The sequence below is a fragment of the Pristis pectinata genome, chromosome 7, assembly GCF_009764475.1.
Source record: "Pristis pectinata isolate sPriPec2 chromosome 7, sPriPec2.1.pri, whole genome shotgun sequence".
NCBI lineage: Eukaryota > Metazoa > Chordata > Chondrichthyes > Rhinopristiformes > Pristidae > Pristis > Pristis pectinata.
In genome coordinates, this window is record NC_067411.1 from 66,667,921 (window position 1) to 66,687,872 (window position 19,952).

General features: G+C 39.1%; 1 protein-coding gene across 2 annotated transcripts in view; it reads left to right on the forward strand.

Annotated features, from left to right (window-relative positions):
- Positions 1-19,952, forward strand: part of slc12a2 (solute carrier family 12 member 2) — a 128,169-nt gene that overhangs the window by 41,911 nt on the left and 66,306 nt on the right. For both annotated transcript variants that reach the window (XM_052020692.1, XM_052020694.1), the window contains exons 4-7: positions 1,534-1,629; positions 15,943-16,082; positions 16,274-16,384; positions 18,515-18,623. In XM_052020692.1, coding sequence (XP_051876652.1) covers positions 1,534-1,629; positions 15,943-16,082; positions 16,274-16,384; positions 18,515-18,623 — 456 coding nt within the window. The remainder of the gene's footprint in view (positions 1-1,533; positions 1,630-15,942; positions 16,083-16,273; positions 16,385-18,514; positions 18,624-19,952) is intronic.

Below are 19,952 nucleotides of genomic sequence, written 5' to 3' on the forward strand. Positions count from 1 at the left end.
GCAGTTTTCCAGCACAATCTCTATCCCTTGATTTCATAATATCCAGAAACGTATCAACGTTTGAATCAATGCTTATGAGCCTCCACAGCTCTCTAGGATAGAAAATTACAAAAATTAATGATCCTGAGTGAAGAAACATCTCATGTCATCTCCTTTCTTTGGCCAAATTAATATGGGTTATGAATAGGTGGGGTCTAAGCATTATTACCTGCAGTACCCTAATAGCCATATCCTACCAACTTGAAAACTACCTATTTTTCCACTGTTTCTTCTATCTGAAAACCAATTCTTAATCCATGTCAGTATATTACCGCCAATTCCATGTGCTCTAACCTTATTGATTAATTTGTGTAGGATCATAACCAACACCTTCCAGAAATTCAAACATACCACATCCACTAGTTTCTCCTTTAATCTATACTAGTCACAACTCAAAGAACATCACCAGATTACACATGAAATAGTGTCTTTTTTAATGTACCAATAACATTTCTTAAAGTTTGTTTTGTTTCTCATGAACCCACTTGTATTTTATCTTGCCATTCTTTCAGTTTCTTCATCCTCTGAGTTCTAAAATACTTGGGCCTACTACTTCTGGCAAATTTATAAGCCTCTTCCTTGGAATTAACACCAACATGATAATTTCTCTGGTCACTTGTAGATGAATTGCTGATCCATTGCTTTATAGGAAAACGTTTCTTTTTGGCAGCTTGTGAAATTTTTCTTAAATGTGCCAGCCATTTCCTACTATATGATCTTTTGATTATATTCTCCCAGTTAGCCATAGCAAATTCTCCTCTTCTACCCATATAGTTTCCTTTTTGTTTAGATCTCAGACTCTGTGTTGAATTAAGTCTTGGAATTTGTCATTTAAGTTTCAATCTAGATGAGATTCGGGAGCTGCATTTAAACTTTGTGGTTATTGGCTTCTAGTGCTGAATAAAAGTTTAGAAGAGTGAAAGGTAATTGATTGCAACATATAATAGATTGATGTGAAGAGACTGTTTCCTCTGCTTCTTGGAGACTCCTAGAACTGGGGTCACTGGTTCGAAAAGGACTGCCCTTTTAAGACTTTAGGTGCAATTTTCTGAACGTCATGATTCTTTGGAGCTCTCCTTCTGAAAAGGCATTGGAAGCAGAGCCTTTATCTAACTCCACTTTAAGATTTTTTTGATTAAGGATTGGGGTGAAAGGTCGGGGGGGGGGGAATGGTGGGCGCACGATAGGGATGGATAGACAGGAATGTGGAGGTGAGGTTGCAGTATGATCAGCCATGATCTCAATGTATAGCAGACCAGGCTTGAGAATAAGCAGCCTTTATGGCTGTATAGTGTAGTGTTGCACGAATATTCAATTAATGTTCTTGCCTATTTTCCTGTCTTGTTTAATCCTTTTACTTGGGGTGTGCCAAATAAGTATCGATATTATGTGCGGTTATGTTTCTAATACACAAACTTTAATATGGTTTAGTTTGTAGAACTGATATTTAGCATTTTATTTTGGACTTTTCTGAATTTATTCTTTTGTAAACAGGTTTGGCTCTTCTAGTTATTGGCATGGCGACGGTTGTCACCACCATCACAGGGCTATCAACATCGGCTATAACCACCAATGGATTTGTTCGTGGAGGTAATGTTTTTGAGCTTTGCTCGCAATATATTCATGCCAATGTATTGCATTTCATATTTTGTATCTCCCTGTGATTTTTGAACATTTCCTTTTCTGCATGTGATTGTTGGCTTTAGATATAAAAGGAGGAACTGAAGGCTTGGTTGCATAATTTTCAGATCACTGTGTAGTTTAAGGACTCCTTTTATGTCATGAGAAAGGAATTTTAAGATGGCTGAAAGCCATGATTTTTTAAAAAAATACATAATGCAACAATGCTTTTATTCATGTTTCTGCTTAGTAATTTATTACTCCAGAGATAATTTACTTTATGGCATGGACTTGGCTCTTTCAAGGTGAAGTGTTTTATTTAAAACTGCTTTTGTATTTGTACATGTCTGACAATGCAGTGAAACAGAGGTTCTTTCTAATACTTGTGTTTTTTTTAAGATGGGTAGGGAGCTGTCTATCTTCAGTTTCTCCCCTTTCACCCTCACCAATTTTTATCAATGTACCATAAAAAGCATCCTATCTGAATGTATTATGGCTTGGTATGGCAACTGCTCTGCTTGTGACTGCAAGAAACTGCAGAGAGTTGTGGACACAGCTCAGCACATCACAGGAAACGGTCTTTTCTCCCTCCTCCCAGTGGACAAAAGATACAAAAGCCTGAAAGTATGTACCACCAGGCTCAAGAACATCTTCTATCCTACTGTTATAAGACAATTGAACGGTCGCCTGGTATGATAAGATGGACTCTTGACCTCACACCTCATAATCTACCTCATTGTAGCCTTGCACCTTATTGTCTACCTGCACAGCACTTACAGAGAAACTGCAATACTTTATTCTGCATTCTGTTATTGTTTTACCTTGTACTACCTCAATGCACTGTTGTAATGAACTGATCTGTATGGGAGGTATGCAAGACAAATTTTTAACTGTACCTCTACATGTGACAATAATAAACCAATTTACTAGTTGAGAGTAAGCCTTAAAGTAGATTGGATTATGTTTATTGTAAACGACTTGAAGTATAATTCAATAGAATCATCAGTCTTAGATTAAATTTAATGGGTGCAAACCCACATGTATTAAGACTATTTTTATTCCATTTTAACTGTAGATGGGTTAGTTTTATACAAAAAGACTACTTCAGAAATAGTAGTTAACAGCTAGATGAATAGCTAGGTTACAAGCACAAACACTAATTAGAAGTGACTGCAGTTGATCTGTAGAATGGTATGCAAGACAAGTTTTTCAATGTACCTTGGTACATGTGACAATAATATTCCAATTCTAAGTAGGCTATTTGGTCCCTCAGGCCTGCAGTGCTATTCAAAAGTTCCTTTGTGAAAATCAACTTTGATTTAATGATTTTTAAAAATGTGCTGGTTAGAGAACTCTATATCTTACTCTATTGTCTGTTTGGGGGGTGGGGGGAAGTTAGTAAATTTTAAGTCTTGATTGCTTGGGACTTGTGTCAGAAACTGCAGTGTCTTATAGTGTTTGTAAATTTAGTTGCCTTGTATTTTATGACATCTTCACCTAATTATTACACCACTCATGATTTAATGCTACGGTATTACACAGACCCACAGTTGTTTTAATTGGTTAAAAGTGCCTTTTTCATCTACGAGTATAGAGGGGGTTGTCTGTACCTGCAATTGCAATGTAACTGGACCCTGATTGTGCTCATTCAGTGTAGACATGTTATTAAATTCCAGAAGGATCATTGATTTGTGATTTAAGCAGCGTGAGCAAGGTTTTACCTTAAATTCACTACTTTCTCAATATTAATTCCAACGGTTTAGCTTTATCAACCAGTTCACCTTGTTGTTAGAAGTTTCAATAATGAAATTGCACTTGCCCAAGAGGTTTGGGGCCAAACAGTTGTTATTTGAAAATTCTATCAATGATTTCTCTGCCACTTAAATCTTTTTGCATAAATCATATTTTCTCAGCACACAGACCATTTGGACCATCAGGTATATGCTGGCTTTCAGAAATCTCCCACTTATTTCTATGTAGCCTATCTGGGGGGGTGGGGAGAAGGACCTCTGATGTCCTGGAGTGAAAGGCCTTGTCTTGAGAACAGATGTGGTGGAGATGGAGAAACTGAGAAGGAGAAAGATGTCCATTCTAGGACTTCTGAGATGTCCTCCATTTTCAGAAAAAGTGGCTTCCTTCCCTCTGGTTGATGGAGCCCTTGCTCAAATTGCCTGTATTTACCAGACTTCTGCTCTTACTCCACCTCCAGACAACAGGGATAGTTTCCTGAGTCCTTTTCACCCCAGCAGCCAACACATTCAGCACATCATTCTTCAACATTTCCACCAGCTACAACGTGATCTCACCACCAGCCACATCTTCCCCTACCCAGTGCTTTCTGCGGGGATTACTCTCTCTGGTTTCTCCTCCCTTTCCTGTTCCTTCAAAACCTCTCCCATAAATGCATCAATTCCTGCTGTAGCATGGTTCCAGATGAAATGCTTTCATGTCTTTTTGTTTAGAGATTTTAATATGGCCTATATCATCCTGTTTTCCTGACATCCATATGGCAGCTTCCCATATTTAATTTCATATAATTAAAATCTCTCAGTGGTTAATGCTAGTGAATGAAAGTTAATACAAGGTAGAAAATCCTTTGGGATAAGTGACAAAAGTTCCTTCCATGTTGGGTTTTAAGGAGCATCTTCAAAGAGGTAGAGATGTTTAAAAGAAACTTCAAACCTTGGCATATAGTCAACTGACTAACAATGCAACTGCTAGTCAACTTGCCAGCAGTGCAATAAGATCACCAATTTTCAGATGCTGAAATAAGGAAGTGCTGATTGAAAATTTGTGGCACTTGACGTTTGATGTGGTGGAAAGATGGTTGTGAAGGATGGTGTGGTTGACTAGGAAATGACCCAGCTCTATTCCCTGCATGTCTGCTTGTGCTTGAAAATCAGGTGGAAGGATTTCTCTGAAAATTTAAATGCAGTTGAGTTTTGTACTTTAGATACAATGATGATACAGGACAGCTGTCAAATGTGACTGACAATTTTTGGTAAATATACATGGCTGATTAGCCCTCTGGACCTTCCCATTGTTCTATCAGTGTGGAATATAGGACCCCTTATCCTAATCTGTGTTTTGTGACTTGGAGCTTGATGGACTGCTCAAGGGGTTGATTGGAGTCTAATTAACCCAGCCCTTTGTCTTGTTTGTCCTTGTATGGTCCATTGTGTTCCCTGTACATTGGCCTAGTATCCTAGAGTCCTGTGTGCCTCCTGGTTGTCACAATTGCTCCGAACCAACCAGTATGGAATATGTTTATGTACTTGTTGAGCAACAAATCATTATCTGTATAAATACCATGGCTTGTTCTGGACCAATTGTGTTGAGTGGCTGACTTTTGTGTAACATTACAGCTGCTTATCTAATGAAGAGCTGTCTTTGTTTGCACAGCTGCACCTTGTGACTTTAAAGCCAATCACAGTAAGTATCAATAAAAGACTTTAGTGCTCTACAATATTGACATTCAGGAAAGTAGTTTGAAGGTGGGTTCTTGTGTATTTCAGTGGTTCCAATTGTGTATCCTCGGACAATCTCTATTCCCAAACACACACCTGTTGTGCTCTTGACAGAAAATCCTACCCTATTTCTAAGCACTATGAAAGCATGTCTCTGTTTGGCCCTGCATTAGCTACAAGCCGTGTCCTTGTTTTGTACTTTCTCATAATGTATTATGGAGAGAGAGTAATATAAAATTATAAATGACCAACCATCTGTAAGTATGTGGGAGATCATTTGAATCCATGGGGAAATATGCATGCTGAATCCAACCATCTGTAAGTATGTGGGAGATCATTTGAATCCATGGGGAAATATGCATGCTGAATCCAATGTCCTACCAGTATGAATCTTTGCAGATCGTGGTTATCTCATCTTTGACCTTGTCCTATGTGAAGATGTAATGGTTTTGTGATTGATTTGAGTGTCTGGTCCCCTGGAGATGTTGTACCTGAAGTTGGGTGCATCGTTGAGGAGGTGCTGTCCAGGGGGATCCTTCTGCACATTATCTATCTATCTATCTATGCCCTTGTATCTATAATTAATATTATCTGTTCCCAGAAGAATCCCTTGAGGAGCATGCAGAAGGTTGGGTTACTGATGGGGCATGCCAGCTGTCCGCCATATTGGTACTGAGTGATGCAGTATTCCCCTTGCTTGCAAAATATAACTGCAGGAAAATGCATGTTCCTGCTCTGTAGTTGCAAAACAGTCTTTTGAGATTCCAGCTGTGCAGAGGAATTGCAGAACTTGTAACTTTATTACAGATCTCCCCCAGTTAGTGAACATTAATTAACCAATCTTTGCCACCACAAAGGTAAATTGCTTTATTATTGTCATGTACTGGGATACAGTGAAAAGCTTTTCTTCATGCCACCCAGACAGATTGTGCCATGCACAATTACATTGAGATAGTAAAGAGAACACAATGCAGAATATAGTGTTGCAGTTACAAAGAGTGCTGTTTGATTCTTTGCTTACCCAAGGATGCACTCACTGCAACAAGGATTGGGGAATGCATTTAATTTCTCATGAGTGTCTGCACTGCTGCCAACCATTGAGCTGCCAATTTTAGAACAATAGGTACAAATGATCTGATATTGGGCAGCAAGCTGCCTTCTTGGGAATTGTTAGATGACTATATCACTGTGTGGGGAATAGCTCCAGCTGGGGGTGGGGGGGGGGGGGGGGAAGTGGTGGAGGTTGGGCAGAACTGACTAACAATCTCTAGGTGACCTTGATCTGCTCTGAAACCCACTCGTGAGTACAGGTTTTTGGAATAGGAAATAATACTACCTCCTGCTTAATGAATTCTTGCATAAAGAAAGGTTCTTTTAAGGTCATAACCCCCTCTGTTAACTGAGGGATACCCTATACTGTCAGTCAAATCATTTTTAGTAGTTCTACAATAGCTGCTTGGTCAACATCAGTGTCAGCTCTTGAACAAAATTATTCCTAATCTGCTCTTGATACTGTTTTTTCTAGTTATTAAATTGCCTTTTGTTTTTTGAAGCTGCTGTTGAATCTGTACCAACTGTTTTTGTCAGGTAGTTGATGCTAACTCCTAATGTTTATTCTCACATCCCTAGTTATTTCTAAATTGGCTTAAATGTCTAAAGTTTTTACCTTTTTGTCGAAGATCAGTCAAATCACCTCACAGCTATTTGACTCTTGAGCACAGCCATCCTTAAATTAATCCATGTAATAGCATCCCTCATTCCTTTTTAAAATATTGTAGTAAATCTCATGCGCATGCTTAAACAGTGCTTAGGTTCCATGTTTTATTAACTATTGCTGATCTGTCATACCAGCATCATAGCTTTGTGCATGAATTGTACCAATTTCCATCCTTGCTCCCATTTGGCAATTAGTGGCTTTAGTTTGTAACACTTTTTTAACATTTGGAAGAAATAGTAAGAAATTATCTGCATTAATTTTCATCCAGAAGGTATTAAATTTCATCTACCAAATATTGAACTCCACTATTTTCATCGGTCACAGCTCCTCCAAGTTCTTTATAGATTTTGCAGTTGTGCCTTGCATGACACCCCCTGCCCCACCGTTCATTAATGTAGATCAAAACTGTCAGCTGTGTGGTGCAGAACCCTGGGGTACACATCTACATGCCTCTATCTACTGGTTCTGTTGGCTTTTCCAATTTTCTGCATTGGAATAGACTAAATTTGTTTTTAGTCAATAACATAGTGCATTGCTGTATAGAAATAAAATAAGTGGAACTGACACAGGACTCTTTAGGTTTGGATAACTGTCATGTATATGTTAACATTTTGTATAGAAATACTGAATTGCATTCATTGTACTGGATTTTTGCATCTCCTATGGGATATAGAATACAAAATCTTTTTTTCCGTCCAGTGGAATGCCTTTTGCATGTCCATTGAAATGCTTAATTGTCAACACACTGCCAGAAAGTGCACACCATTACGGATTGAACAAATGGAAATTAATATGGTTAATTTCTGTAGTGACTCAACTTCATTTACCTAAACTGATTCATTTGTTTTCCTTCCTTCTGTATTGATTTGCAAGGTGATTTGGGTGCCAAGTAGAAGAACGTGATCTCTCTGTAAGACACCTTTCCAGATTCTATTTATGGGCTGCCTGTTGAATTATACATCAACCATAGTACGAGGCAGCTGCCTATATTGGGTATTGGATTCTGAATTTTCTATAAAGCTTTTGACCTGATGCCAATCTCCACCATGCCAGGTTTGACATCCTGGATGCATGTGAACATACGAATGAAGTTTTATTTTCCCCCACTAGTCAGTCATGTCAACTGTCATCAATAGAACATAGAACAATATTGTACAGAAACAGGCCCTTTGGCCCACAATGTTTGTACTGACCATGATGCCAACTTAAACTGAACATCTGCCTGCCCATGGTCTATATCGCTCCATTCCATCTGTGCTCATGCTGGTCTAAATGCCCCTAAACATTGCTTCCACCACCTCCCCTGGCAGTGTGTTCCAGGCACCTACCACTGTGTGTGTGTGAGAAATAAAAACTTGCCTCAAATCTCTTCTTTTAAACTTCCCCCTCATTTAAAAGTTATGCCCTGTACTATTTCATATATCCACCCTGGGAGGCGAGAGACTCCACCTAGCCTATCTATTTCCCTAATAATTTTGTATATCTCTATCTGACACTCTAGAGAAAATGATCCAAGTTTATTCAACTTCTCTCTTATAGCTAATACTCTGTAATCCAGACAACATTATCTTCTGCACCCTCTCCAAAGGCTCCACGTCCTTCCTGTAATGCAGTGACCAGAAATGCAGGCACAATCCAAATGTCTCACCAAAGCTGTAACATAACTTCCTGACATTTATACTCTGTGCCCTGACTGATGAAGGCAAGTATGCTATAGACCAGCTTTACCATCTTATCTACTTGTATTGCTACTTTCAAGTACTTGGGAGGGTTTAAAGTGGTATGATGGGGGAAAGTAGAGGTTGGGTCAAGTAAGTCTAAAAGGAAGGATAGATGAGGCCAGGTTGATGGGGCTGAAATGTATTTACTTCAGTGCAAGGAGTATTATGTGTTAGGCAGATGAATTTAGAGCTGGGATTAGTACATAAAACTACAACGTTGTAGCCATTATAGAAACTTGGCTGAGAAAGGCAGGACTGGAAGCTCAACTCCAGAGTTCAGATGTTTCAATAAAACAGTTGATTGTATTGAGAGAAAGCGATAACCCAAGATGCATCTTTTGTAAGCTGCATCTGGGGCTCTTAATTAATGCAGCTTATGCCCCCTCCCCTTTAAAAGAAATGAGTTAAAGTATTGGGATTTGTCTGAATGGTTTTGTAAAAAAAAATAGTTGATTAACTTGCCAATTTATATAAAGTTCTGAAATCTCCTCATCTAACTTAACTTTTCAATAATATGCCTACCAGTGCTGCTTTTTATTTGGACTATTTCTAGCAGTACATTTTAAGACTTATTGAGGGCATCTTGCCATAAGACCATAAGGTATAGGAGCAGAATTAGGCCATTCTGCCCATTTGAGTCTGCTTCCCCATTCAATCATGGCTGATTTTTTTTCTTCACAACAACAACCACGTTCTCCCACCTTTTTCCCCCTTACTAATCAAGAACCTATCGATCTCTGCCTTAAATACAACCAATGACTTAGCCTCCTCAGTCCTCTGTGCCAATGAATTCCACAGATTCACCACCCTGTGGATGAAGAAATTCTTGCTCATCTGAGACTCTCAGTAATGGAAACATCATCCTCTTCATGTCCTCTCTATCCAGGCCTTCCAGTATCTGGCAGGTTGTAATGAGATTCCCACCTCCTCTTCCCCACCCAACCCCTTCCCCTTCCACACACCCCCCCCCCCCCCCCCCCCCCCCCCAAATCCTGAATTTCATGGAGTACAGGCCCAGAGACATCAAATGCTCCTCATACATTAAACCTCTAATTCTTGGGATCATTCCTGTGAACCTCTTCTGAACCCTCTCCAGGGCCAGCACGTCCATCCTTGGATACAGGGTCCAAAATTGCAAATAACTGATTTTAGTTGCTACTTTAGTTTGTTGTCTTGCAGCCCCACTGCCTTTCTGTAGAGTGGGATACTGATTTCGAGGTTGAATTGTGCCAGTCAGGAAATTTGACCAGGTACTTTGCAATGTGAATAGTCTTTCAGCCAATGCAAATTGTGCATTAAATAGACACCTTATTGAAGTTGCTCATTGTGCAATGCTTTTAAGATGTTGCTGGGAAAGTTTGTTCTGAGGCATATCTGTCAGAACAACCAGCTTGTTATAGTTCTGCCACCTTGCAGTGGTTTTTAAAGGGTCCTTCTCTGAGCAAAGTATGGTTTATGGACATTAATTTAGTTAGTTAACAGGTTTCTCCAGTATTTCTTTTGGCTTGCAACCCTTGGTTGACTCTGCTCTCACACTTGCCTGCTATTTCTCATTATGCACTCCACAACAGCATGCAAAAGAAAGTATGCAAGGCTATTTGTTGCTCAAGCTCTACTGAATTTAATTGATAGGCTTGCAACCAAAACTGTCACTGGTGTGCCAAGTAATAGATTAACATGTCATTGTGGGCACAGTGGCATTTCTAGGTGTACTTGCTCCCACATTGCTCCCACATCCTCCCCAGTAAATTGGGAGACACGAGGTACAACTCCAGTTGCAAAATAAATCATTTTTTTCTTTTTGGCTACTTCTAGCCTTGTTTGGGGTCTGACTGGGAATTGAGTAATATGAATAACTAATGTGACATTCTTATCTGGTTTGTCTAAGACATATTTTGCAAGTAAATCCTACACACTTTAATACTTATTTCAAGACTTGCAATATTAAGTCCTGTGCCTGAGGATATCCAGAGACTGCCTACGTGGTTTGCACTACAGATTGCTAGAGACTTCAATAACACCATAGCTTCCCTCATTGTTTTCCCTGTATCTTCTATACAGGAGATCCCGGTGGGGGGTGGGGGGGGGGGGTGAGGGAAGAGGAGGAAAAATGGGCCATATTGGGATTTTTCCATAACGTGAAGCTGCATCATCTGAATGAATCATGAAACAAGAGTTGGGGGGAAAAAGTGTTCATTTTACTTTTAGTCCAAAGTCTGAGTGAATTTTATTCGGTATCTCAAATGTTAGGTTAGTGATTTATGAATTCTGAAAGGACAAATTTGTTATCTGGATGGCCACAACGCAAGGGTCACCTGTATAGTAGGTTAACCTCCTATAGATTCTGGTGGTTAATGTTTGACCAAATTGAGAGCTGAAAATGAAGCGTTGTAATCAAAACAATAAAAGCTTTGTGATCTTAAAATTACTTTTGTTGTTATTAAATGTGATTAGCCTGTCAACGTGCTTCAGATTAGTTTTCATTTACTCTAGCTGACTGATTAAAGGCTCTGGTCACAATGTAAAACAAAGGTCTGAGGCTTTTCCTACATCTATGAAATTCTGCAACAGTGAGAAAAAAATGTGATCACTAAATTTTGATGTTGCTGGAGAAATAGCTGCTTACCACAAAAAGCCGAGTATTAGTAAATAGAGGATTGAGTTTTAAGGGGTAGTTGTTATATTTAGCAATTATATGATTTCATATTAGTATCAATAGCTGTCACTAGTTCAAAATGCTTGGATATTTTTTGAAATATTAAACCAAATGTTTGAAGTAATGAAATGGACCAAGAAAGATGTGAAATAGTTTCTGGAATGTTTATCTATATATTTTGGGCTTTTGCACAAATTAGCTGTTTAATTTTAGTTATCTTTTCTGTGCTGCAGCCAATTTGGTAAATATTGCAATTTAATCTCAAGCTTCAAACTTTAGAAGGAGGAAAAAATTTAAGAAATGCTTACCATAACTTGATAGTTGGCAGTTGATGTGTAAATTTCAGAAGGTTGTCTCGGTTTAACCTGCGAAAGAAACTCTCTTTAATAAGCAATTTTCATTATTCACAATTTTTTTTGCCTTTTTCTTTTAAGACTCTGCACTACTTCCCTAGAAAGCTGATGTTTAATTCCTGAAGCATTTTAGACTGAAAACGTGTTTTTTTTTAATCAAGGGTTGGGGAAGGGAAGCACAATTTTAGATTATGGTGACAGACAGGCCCTTGAAGATGACTTGTTTACAATGGACAACAATATTGTGCTGCTTCAGTTTTCTAGAGGATTGTGGCACTATTATTGCTTTGCCGGTTGCCTGCAACTACTTAGAGGCTTCAAAGATGCAATTTCATATTGTCTTGTTGTCTGGTTTCTTAGCTATGTACACATTTTAATTGTTCAGTTCGTATTGTTGCAATGTAACAATCTGCAGTTTTGCTGTAGATAAGTGTTCATCTGTCATTGTGATGCACAGTGCTCACTTGTACAACAACTTTAGAATAGTATTGTTAAATCTTGTGTAGCTATTGGACCAGTTTAATTAAGCTTCTGGTTAATCATGTGTGGTTTGCATTGCTTATTAGTTAACACATTGAACCGTAAGCCTGCTATCCAGCCCTGATTTTGAAGAATTGAAAATGTGTTTTTAAAAAAAAACTTAGTGTACTAGAAATTTTCTTGATTCAGTAAATTCACCCATCACCTAAAATTTCCCATCCCTTGAAATAGAGTTGCTGATCCTATAGCAAATCCTACCTGGTGCAGATTTGATGGCTGGCATTCCTAGCATAACTGAGGAAATTGCAGAAAGTTGGTGCTCTGCTGTCTAGTTCCAGGTCCAATGACTGAGTGCAGACAATAACTGTGGCAAGGGCTTCCTTGAAACTTTGCAGTTTTGTGTGTGTGCCTCAGCAATTCAAACTTTCAAACTGGCTCTCTGCAAGAATAAAAGTTGTGAAGTGTTTTCATGTGTTCTAAGTTTACCCAAGTGTATTGGAGAATGAAGAATATGATCAACTGTCAAACCAATCATCTGATCTCTAGGGAATGCAGGAATTTGCTCTATTTTCTTCATTTCAGGACCAGATAACTGAATTTGTGTTCACCTGCTATGTTTCATATTTTGCTTTGGTGTGCAATGGAATTTCTTATTGCATTGGAATGAAGGTCATCCAAGAAAATCAGAGGATCTGGCACTACAACTAGCCTTTTTGTATAGCAGTCTAGGTCAAGGACTAGGTGATGAATAGTGAGGGGGCACTCTTCAGTCAGGCATAAATGGTGTACTGCCTCCCAGGTGCCTGCATCAAGAATGCTTCTGAGCAGTTACAGGACATTCTTAAAGGGAAGGTGCAGAGGTTGTGGTCCATAGTAGTACTAATGATGTAGGCAGGAAGAAAGATGAGGTCCTGCAAAGAGAATTTAGGGAGTTGTGCAGAAAGCCTTTTTTTTAAAAGGAAAAAACAGACCTCCAGGGTTGTAATCTCAGAATTATTGCCTGTGCTACATGCTAGCAAGATAAGAAATAGGAAGATAGCACAGTTAAATGTGTGGCTAAGGGGTTGGTGCAGTGAAGGAGGTCTTTGGGTACATGGATCATTAGGCTCTCTTCCCAGGCAAGTGGGACCTGTATAAGAAGGACAGGTTGCACCTACACTGGAGGGGCACCAATATCCTCACAGGAAGGTTTGCTAGTGCTACTCGGGTGGGTTTAAACTAGTGTGACAGCTGCATGGGAACTGGAGCAGGAAGTCAGCAAATGGAGGGATTGATAGGAAGATGGAGGTTGGGTCAAGTAAGTCTGAAAGGAAGAATGGGCAGGACCAGGTTAATGATCACGGTGGGGCCGATGGGTTGAAGTATTTCAATGCAAGGAGTATTATGAGTAAGCCAGATGGGGGGGCCTGGATTAATACATGGAACTATGATGTTGTAGCCTTTACAGAAATTTGGTTGAGACTGGCAGGAGTGGCAGCTCAATGTTCTAGGATTCCGAAAAATTGGGATGATAAACGTGCGGTTACTATGTTGGGGTTATACTAAAACCGTCCCAATCACCTGTGGATCTTGAGGGACAGATGTAGGCATTATCATGGAAGGAGTAAAAGCAGCAGGATGGATATAGTAGATGATTGGCACTCCCTTAATGCCAGGGGCTCAGAAGGGGCAGAATTGTTAGGTACATTCAGGAGGATTTCTTGACAGTATGTTGATGGACTAACCCGGAGGGGAGGGTGGTAGGCACACTAGACCTTGTATTGGGAAATGAGCCTGGCCAGGAAACTCCATTCAGTAGGAGATCATTTTGTGAGCAGTGGTCATAAACTCTAAGTTTTCAGATGGTTATGGCTAAGAATAAGACAGGACCTGGGGAAGGTGGGGGGAGGTGGGGTGGGGTAGGGTTGTGCTCAATTGGGGGAAAGCTAATTGCAACAGCATTAGGAAGGAGCTGGGGAGAGCAGATAACAGCTGCTCCCAACTGGGTAAGTCAGCATTGACTTGTTGGAGTCACTTAAAGGCTAGCTGGTCAGAATTCAGGACCAACATCTTCCAGTGAGAGAGAGATGAGGATAGTAAGGTTTAGGAATCTTGGACGATTGAGAGTGTTACAAATTGAGTCAAAGAATAAGGAAACATCAGCTGAAATTGGACAGGGCCTTTGAGGAATACAAAGGAAGCAGGAGAAAACTTAAACAGGAAATCAGGAGGGCTAAAAGGAGCCATAAAATGTCCTTAGCAAGTAGAAATAAAGAATCCCAAGGTATTTCATATAATTAAAGACAAGAGGATAACTAAGGAGAGGATGGGATCACTCAAGGACAAAAGTGGGAATTTATGCCTGGAGCCAGAGGAAGTGGGCAAGGTACTAAACAATACTTTGCACCAGTATTCACCAAGGAAGATGTGGAGAATTGGTGAGATCAGGGTGGGATATACTGATATTCTCAAAGGATTCGGAAGGATTTACATCAATTGGAGATACGGTCACAGAAGTTATAGGTGGAGTTTAATCTGGACAAATGTGATGAGTTGCACTTCAGGAGGTCAAATGTAAGAGAATAGCAGGATCCATGGGGCATTGATGTACAGGGCAATATTGGGGTGCAAGTCCCTAGCTCCCTGAGAGTGGGAGCTCAAGTAGATAAGGCACAAAAAAGTGTACAGCATACTTGCCTTCATTGGTCGGGGTGCTGAGTATAAAAATCAGGAAGTGATGTTGCAGTTGTATAAAACTTTGGTTTGGCCACATTTGATGTATTGTGTACAGTTCTGGTTGCCACACTGTAGGAAGGATATGGAGGTGTTGGAGAGGGTGCAGAAGAGGTTTGCCAGGATGTTACCTGGATTGGCGAGTATTAGTATTTAGCTACAAGGAGAAATTGAACAAATTTGGATTGTTTACTCTGGGATGTTGGAGGCTGATGGCCAGATTAGGGCCAAAGGGAAAGGATATTTATGAGGCAATTTTTTTTGTGTGGTAGGTGCCTGGAACGTGCTGCCAGGGAAGGTGATGGCGGCAGATATGATAGCAATGTTTAAGAGGTATTTAGATAGATATATGAAAGGGCAAGGAATGAAGGTATATGGATTGTGAGCAAGCAGATGTGAAATTTAAGTTGGCATCGTGGTCAACGCAGATGTCAGGGGCTGAAGGTTATATTCTTATTCTTCTTCTGTGGTCTGTGAACTGAATGGGATAGTTTGTATCTACTGCTTATCTGTTAAGATTGTAGTGTACAGTTAAGAATCAACCCAGAGCCAAAAAACCTAGAATATGAATAACAAGTCTGTTCCTCTGATCGACCTTGAATATGAGTCATGCTGGCAATAGAGCACTAAATGATTGATTTAGATGATTGAACTTGTAGAACTGAACATTAAGGTTGTTTGCAGTTGTTCTCCTGTGAGTTTCTACTGACTTGTAAATATCCTGTATTTTTTTTAAACACTAATGCTCACTTGGGGCAAGTACCAAGGTTCCAATGTATATAAGTTTTGGGTAAAATTCTAAATGGGAAGAATTTGCTTATGTAAAACAAGAGGGTTACTGTTTTGCACCACAGATCAATTGCTTCATTTTACTTGATGCTCTAATTATTGAATAACTTCACAAAATGTATTAACTTTTGTATTGAGTAGCACTGACATTAGCACTTTGTGTGGATGTAGTTGCTTGCACAAGGAATTCAGATTGCAGAGTATTTCTTAAATAGCACCAAGACATTTCTTTGGTGAGTGGGTTCTTCTACAGGTTATTTGTTTACATGCATACTTAGATGTGTGCTGTGGCAAGATATTGTAAATATTAAATTTTAAGTCAGGACATTTTTTGTGCTTGTAGTTTAACAGTGGATGCTGAAAAAAAAAAATGCATTTCTGTTTATAGGTGGTGCGTATTATTTAATATCCAGAAGTTTGGGACCTGAATTTGGTGGTGCTATTGGACTCATTTTTGCTTTTGCCAATGCAGTAGCTGTAGCCATGTATGTGGTTGGCTTCGCAGAGACTGTAAGAGACCTGCTTGTGGTAAGTGTTTTTTTTATATTTAGTTAAACATCAACAAACCTATTCTTTAAAATGTTTAGATGTATTAATTTTCTGCAGGACCTCAACAAATTTGATTTGGCTATTAACTTTCAGTTATAGGAACTTGATGTTTTAACGTGTTTTAAATTGTTTTACTTCATAAACTTGAGTTTATTTTTCTAATTCTTGAGGAACACAATGCACTCATGATTGATGAAATGAATGACATCCGGATTATAGGAACCATCACCATTGTGGTCCTCTTTGGAATATCTGTGGCAGGGATGGAGTGGGAAGCCAAGGTAGGACTTCAATATCTGAATTTCAGTGAAGTACTTTGATTACAGGCATTGTTGCCATTGATCACACATTTGCAGTATCAGTGCTATGATATTTACACATTGTTTTAAATTTGTAATTTGTTGGGGAAAAGCTATGTGGGAGGAGTTTCTTATAAATATAGGTCTTAACCTTTCATGCTGAGCGAAGGAACAGGAAAGTATGGGATAGGGAAAGAAATGATTACCAGGTGGATAGAGGAAAAGGTTCAAGGATGTACTCAAAGCCTTCTTGAAGAAACTCAACATCCCCATTGACTCCTGACAATCTTTGCTCATGAACACTCAAAGCAGAGAACCTAAACACAATGACTTGAGCTTATAGAGGCCCTGTGTAAATTGTGGAAAGAGTGACCACCTCTGAAACTATTTGTCTGTCAGCCACTGTCCCTTCCATTTGTGGAAGAATCTACAGTCCACTCATTGACATTTGCCACCTCAGAATGTGCAAAACTGAAGAAAGTCTTCCATCCCATGGCACTGCCTAAGAAGAAACTGGCTTAAGCACTGCCAGCATATTGCACAGAACAGGGGTAAATAAAATCGAGAAGGAGGAACCCTGGGCTTTTGCCTTCTTTACTACCTTATTTTTACATTAGTTACCATGTAACTTCTAGTTATGAGTTGCAGATTTAGTTGTGTGTAATAATATTTTCCACATGCATTAATGTATAAGATTTGAACATTTGGGGGAACTGCAGATCAAGATAATTGAGCTCTAATGGTGCTACTGAGCCTCTCGTCAGAAAGGTTTGTCAATGTCTCCATTACAATGATGCATTCTGTGCATGATTATTTAGTCTGCCAGTTGCACTAGATCTTTCAGATTATACACATACTTAATCTATAACCTGTCTCTTCCCAGACCTAACTCATTTTAAGCCATGGATGTCCAATTCTTCTCCACTACCACAGACCCCACTTTTTGACTTTTTTTTCTACAGTTGGGCTCTGGCTTTGCTTATCTTTATATGTGCCAATTCTTTTGATCTAGTCCTAACCTGCTGCCTGATCTTTCTTGTAATTAATAACTGTATTAGCACTGTTTTATGGTTTTGTCAGAAATTGGCAAAATTTGAATCACTATTCTGTCTGTCCTTGGCCTTTGTATTTGTTCCCTGCCCTTATTTCTTTGGGAGAAACTGATTCTTACAACTAATCCCACCACACGTTCTACCATCCTGTTTTCTGAGTACCCTCGCCCTTTGTCCCTGTTTCTATATCATTGGGTTGCCACCATCTATGCCAAGTGCATCTTCCTCTTCCTTCAGCTGAGGATTTAACCTCCACTGTGGTTGATAAGTAACTTTGCTGTGTGTTCAAGCCACATCCTTCACTTCTATTCTTACCTCTTCTATTTTCTTCCCAAATGTTTCCCAAAACCATGTTTTCTCATTCCACAGCACTTCCCATAATACTGAATGATATTTTATTTTCCTCACTTCCAGCACCTCCATTTTGATGTCATTACCATTCACCTTTTCTCCTTTCAGCATTTCAAAGGTTTATGCCAACCTGCTCGGGTCTTTCATCAGTCCTTTTTCTCCTCCTCCATCCCTGCTACTGCTACAAGTGCAAGTGACCATTTGGCAGAACACCTCTTCAGTTTGAGTTAACTATAGGTTTCTGGGCACTTGTCAATTCTATACCTCATTCTGTAAAATTTCTGTACTCTGCCTCCTACCACAAAATTGAAATTGAGGGCCAAAATCTAATCTTTTATTAGCCTTCTGGACTTGACATGTAGTCCAGGGTTGTTTTTCCTGATAATTTTACTCTGTTGTTTCTTGGTATATTTTCATCCTGTTTACTCCACACATTCATGCCGCCTTCTCATTTAATTTCTTCTGCTTTGCCCATTTGTTCCATCTCCCCCTCTTTCTGCCTCCTATGCCTATTTAAAATCAGTCATCTGAACTTTTATCCCTAGCTCTGGAAGATCATTGACTTGGAACATTTAACTTCCCTTCGCCATAAATGCTGTTTGGCCTGAAGTTTCCCAAAATATCCTCCTTCTGTTGTATTTTGTTTTGGATATCCCATAGTCTATCCAGAAAGAAATTATTTAAATATTCCCTTTTTACTACTTTGCAGGCTCAGATTGTACTATTGGGAATTCTGCTAGTAGCCATTACTAACTTCGCTGTGGGAACTTTCATCCCAGCGAATGACAAGAGAGCAAAAGGATTTTTTAATTATCATGGTATGTAAATAAAAAGAGTGCTCACTTTATTGCTGGTGGTTCTTGAATTGAAATGTTGTCAGAATTACAGATTTTTCTGCTTGCTGTACATCTTGTATTTCACATAATTGGGTAAAATGAGTTGACAACTGATTTGAGTTCTATGAATTACAAACCTGATGGGCTAATATGCTCTTTTTGCACATTCACTTATGTTTGGTTGTTTCATGAATTGTACTGCCATGGAAGCTTGATCTGTCCACATGCCTATCCATATTTGTCCAATTGTTTGTTACTGTTTGACCATAGCCAGCAAGAATAAAGTAGGCAGCCCTCCTGTGATCCCCTGATATTTGCTGGCAGCAGACAAGTTCATTAACAATTAAGAGCAAGCATCCTTTATTTAATTCCTTTCTAATCCAGAGCTGCTGAGATGGCAATGCCAATACAGTCACTTTGTTTGAGATCTGTTCTCTTGGCAATGACTGAAGATTGAACATGACTCAAATTTCTTCCTGGACAAACCTACTATGTCATTGAGAGCTTTTTGTTTTATTTCCAAATGTAATAGTGTTATTTCGTGTTTTTAAACTTTTTTTTATTTTGTCAGTTGCCTTGAGTTTGGATAACTTCCTTTCTGAGAATCTAATGTATTTATAGTTCCTATTTATTGGTTGCTCTATTTAGATTGTTTTTCTGTTTATGGATTCTCCTGAATGTCACTGTCATTCTGTAAAAAGCCAATTTTTATTTCTGGGCCTTTGTTACCTCTAGACTTTTTGTTCATGTGGAATTTTCTTCTTTTGGCTTGGTTTCTCTTTTCCTTACCAAAATTGTATCCACAACATTGCATTATTTCTACTGTTCTATTGCATCTTGTATTGTTTCATTTTTCAGTGAAGTTGCACTCTGTGTTCCTCATTGAAGCTTAACATGTGACAAAGATTTAGCCTGATAATAACTGGCCAATGGTTATTTTAAAAAAACACATTGACTGTATACTTGTTGAACTATTTCAAACTGTACAACTGCTTGAAGAGGAAAGGCGAACATGTGCCATGAGCTGTAGAAGCAGCTGAATGTCAAGCATATTGAGCACAAGCCACATACTGTAAGCTTAGCAACTTTATTGTCAAGCTGGTGCATGATGCAAAACCACTTATTAGAGTAGGAATATTTTCATGAGGATAAACTGACTCAAGCCAGAAAATCCTTTTGAATGTGGAATTATTTTTCTGTCATTCTACTTGTACAATTTTGACATCACAGATCAGTTGATGGTGCTATGCCCTTTGTTTAAAAGAAATGCCTCATACATAAGGCGACCCTTGTTGCCTTGTACATAAGGCA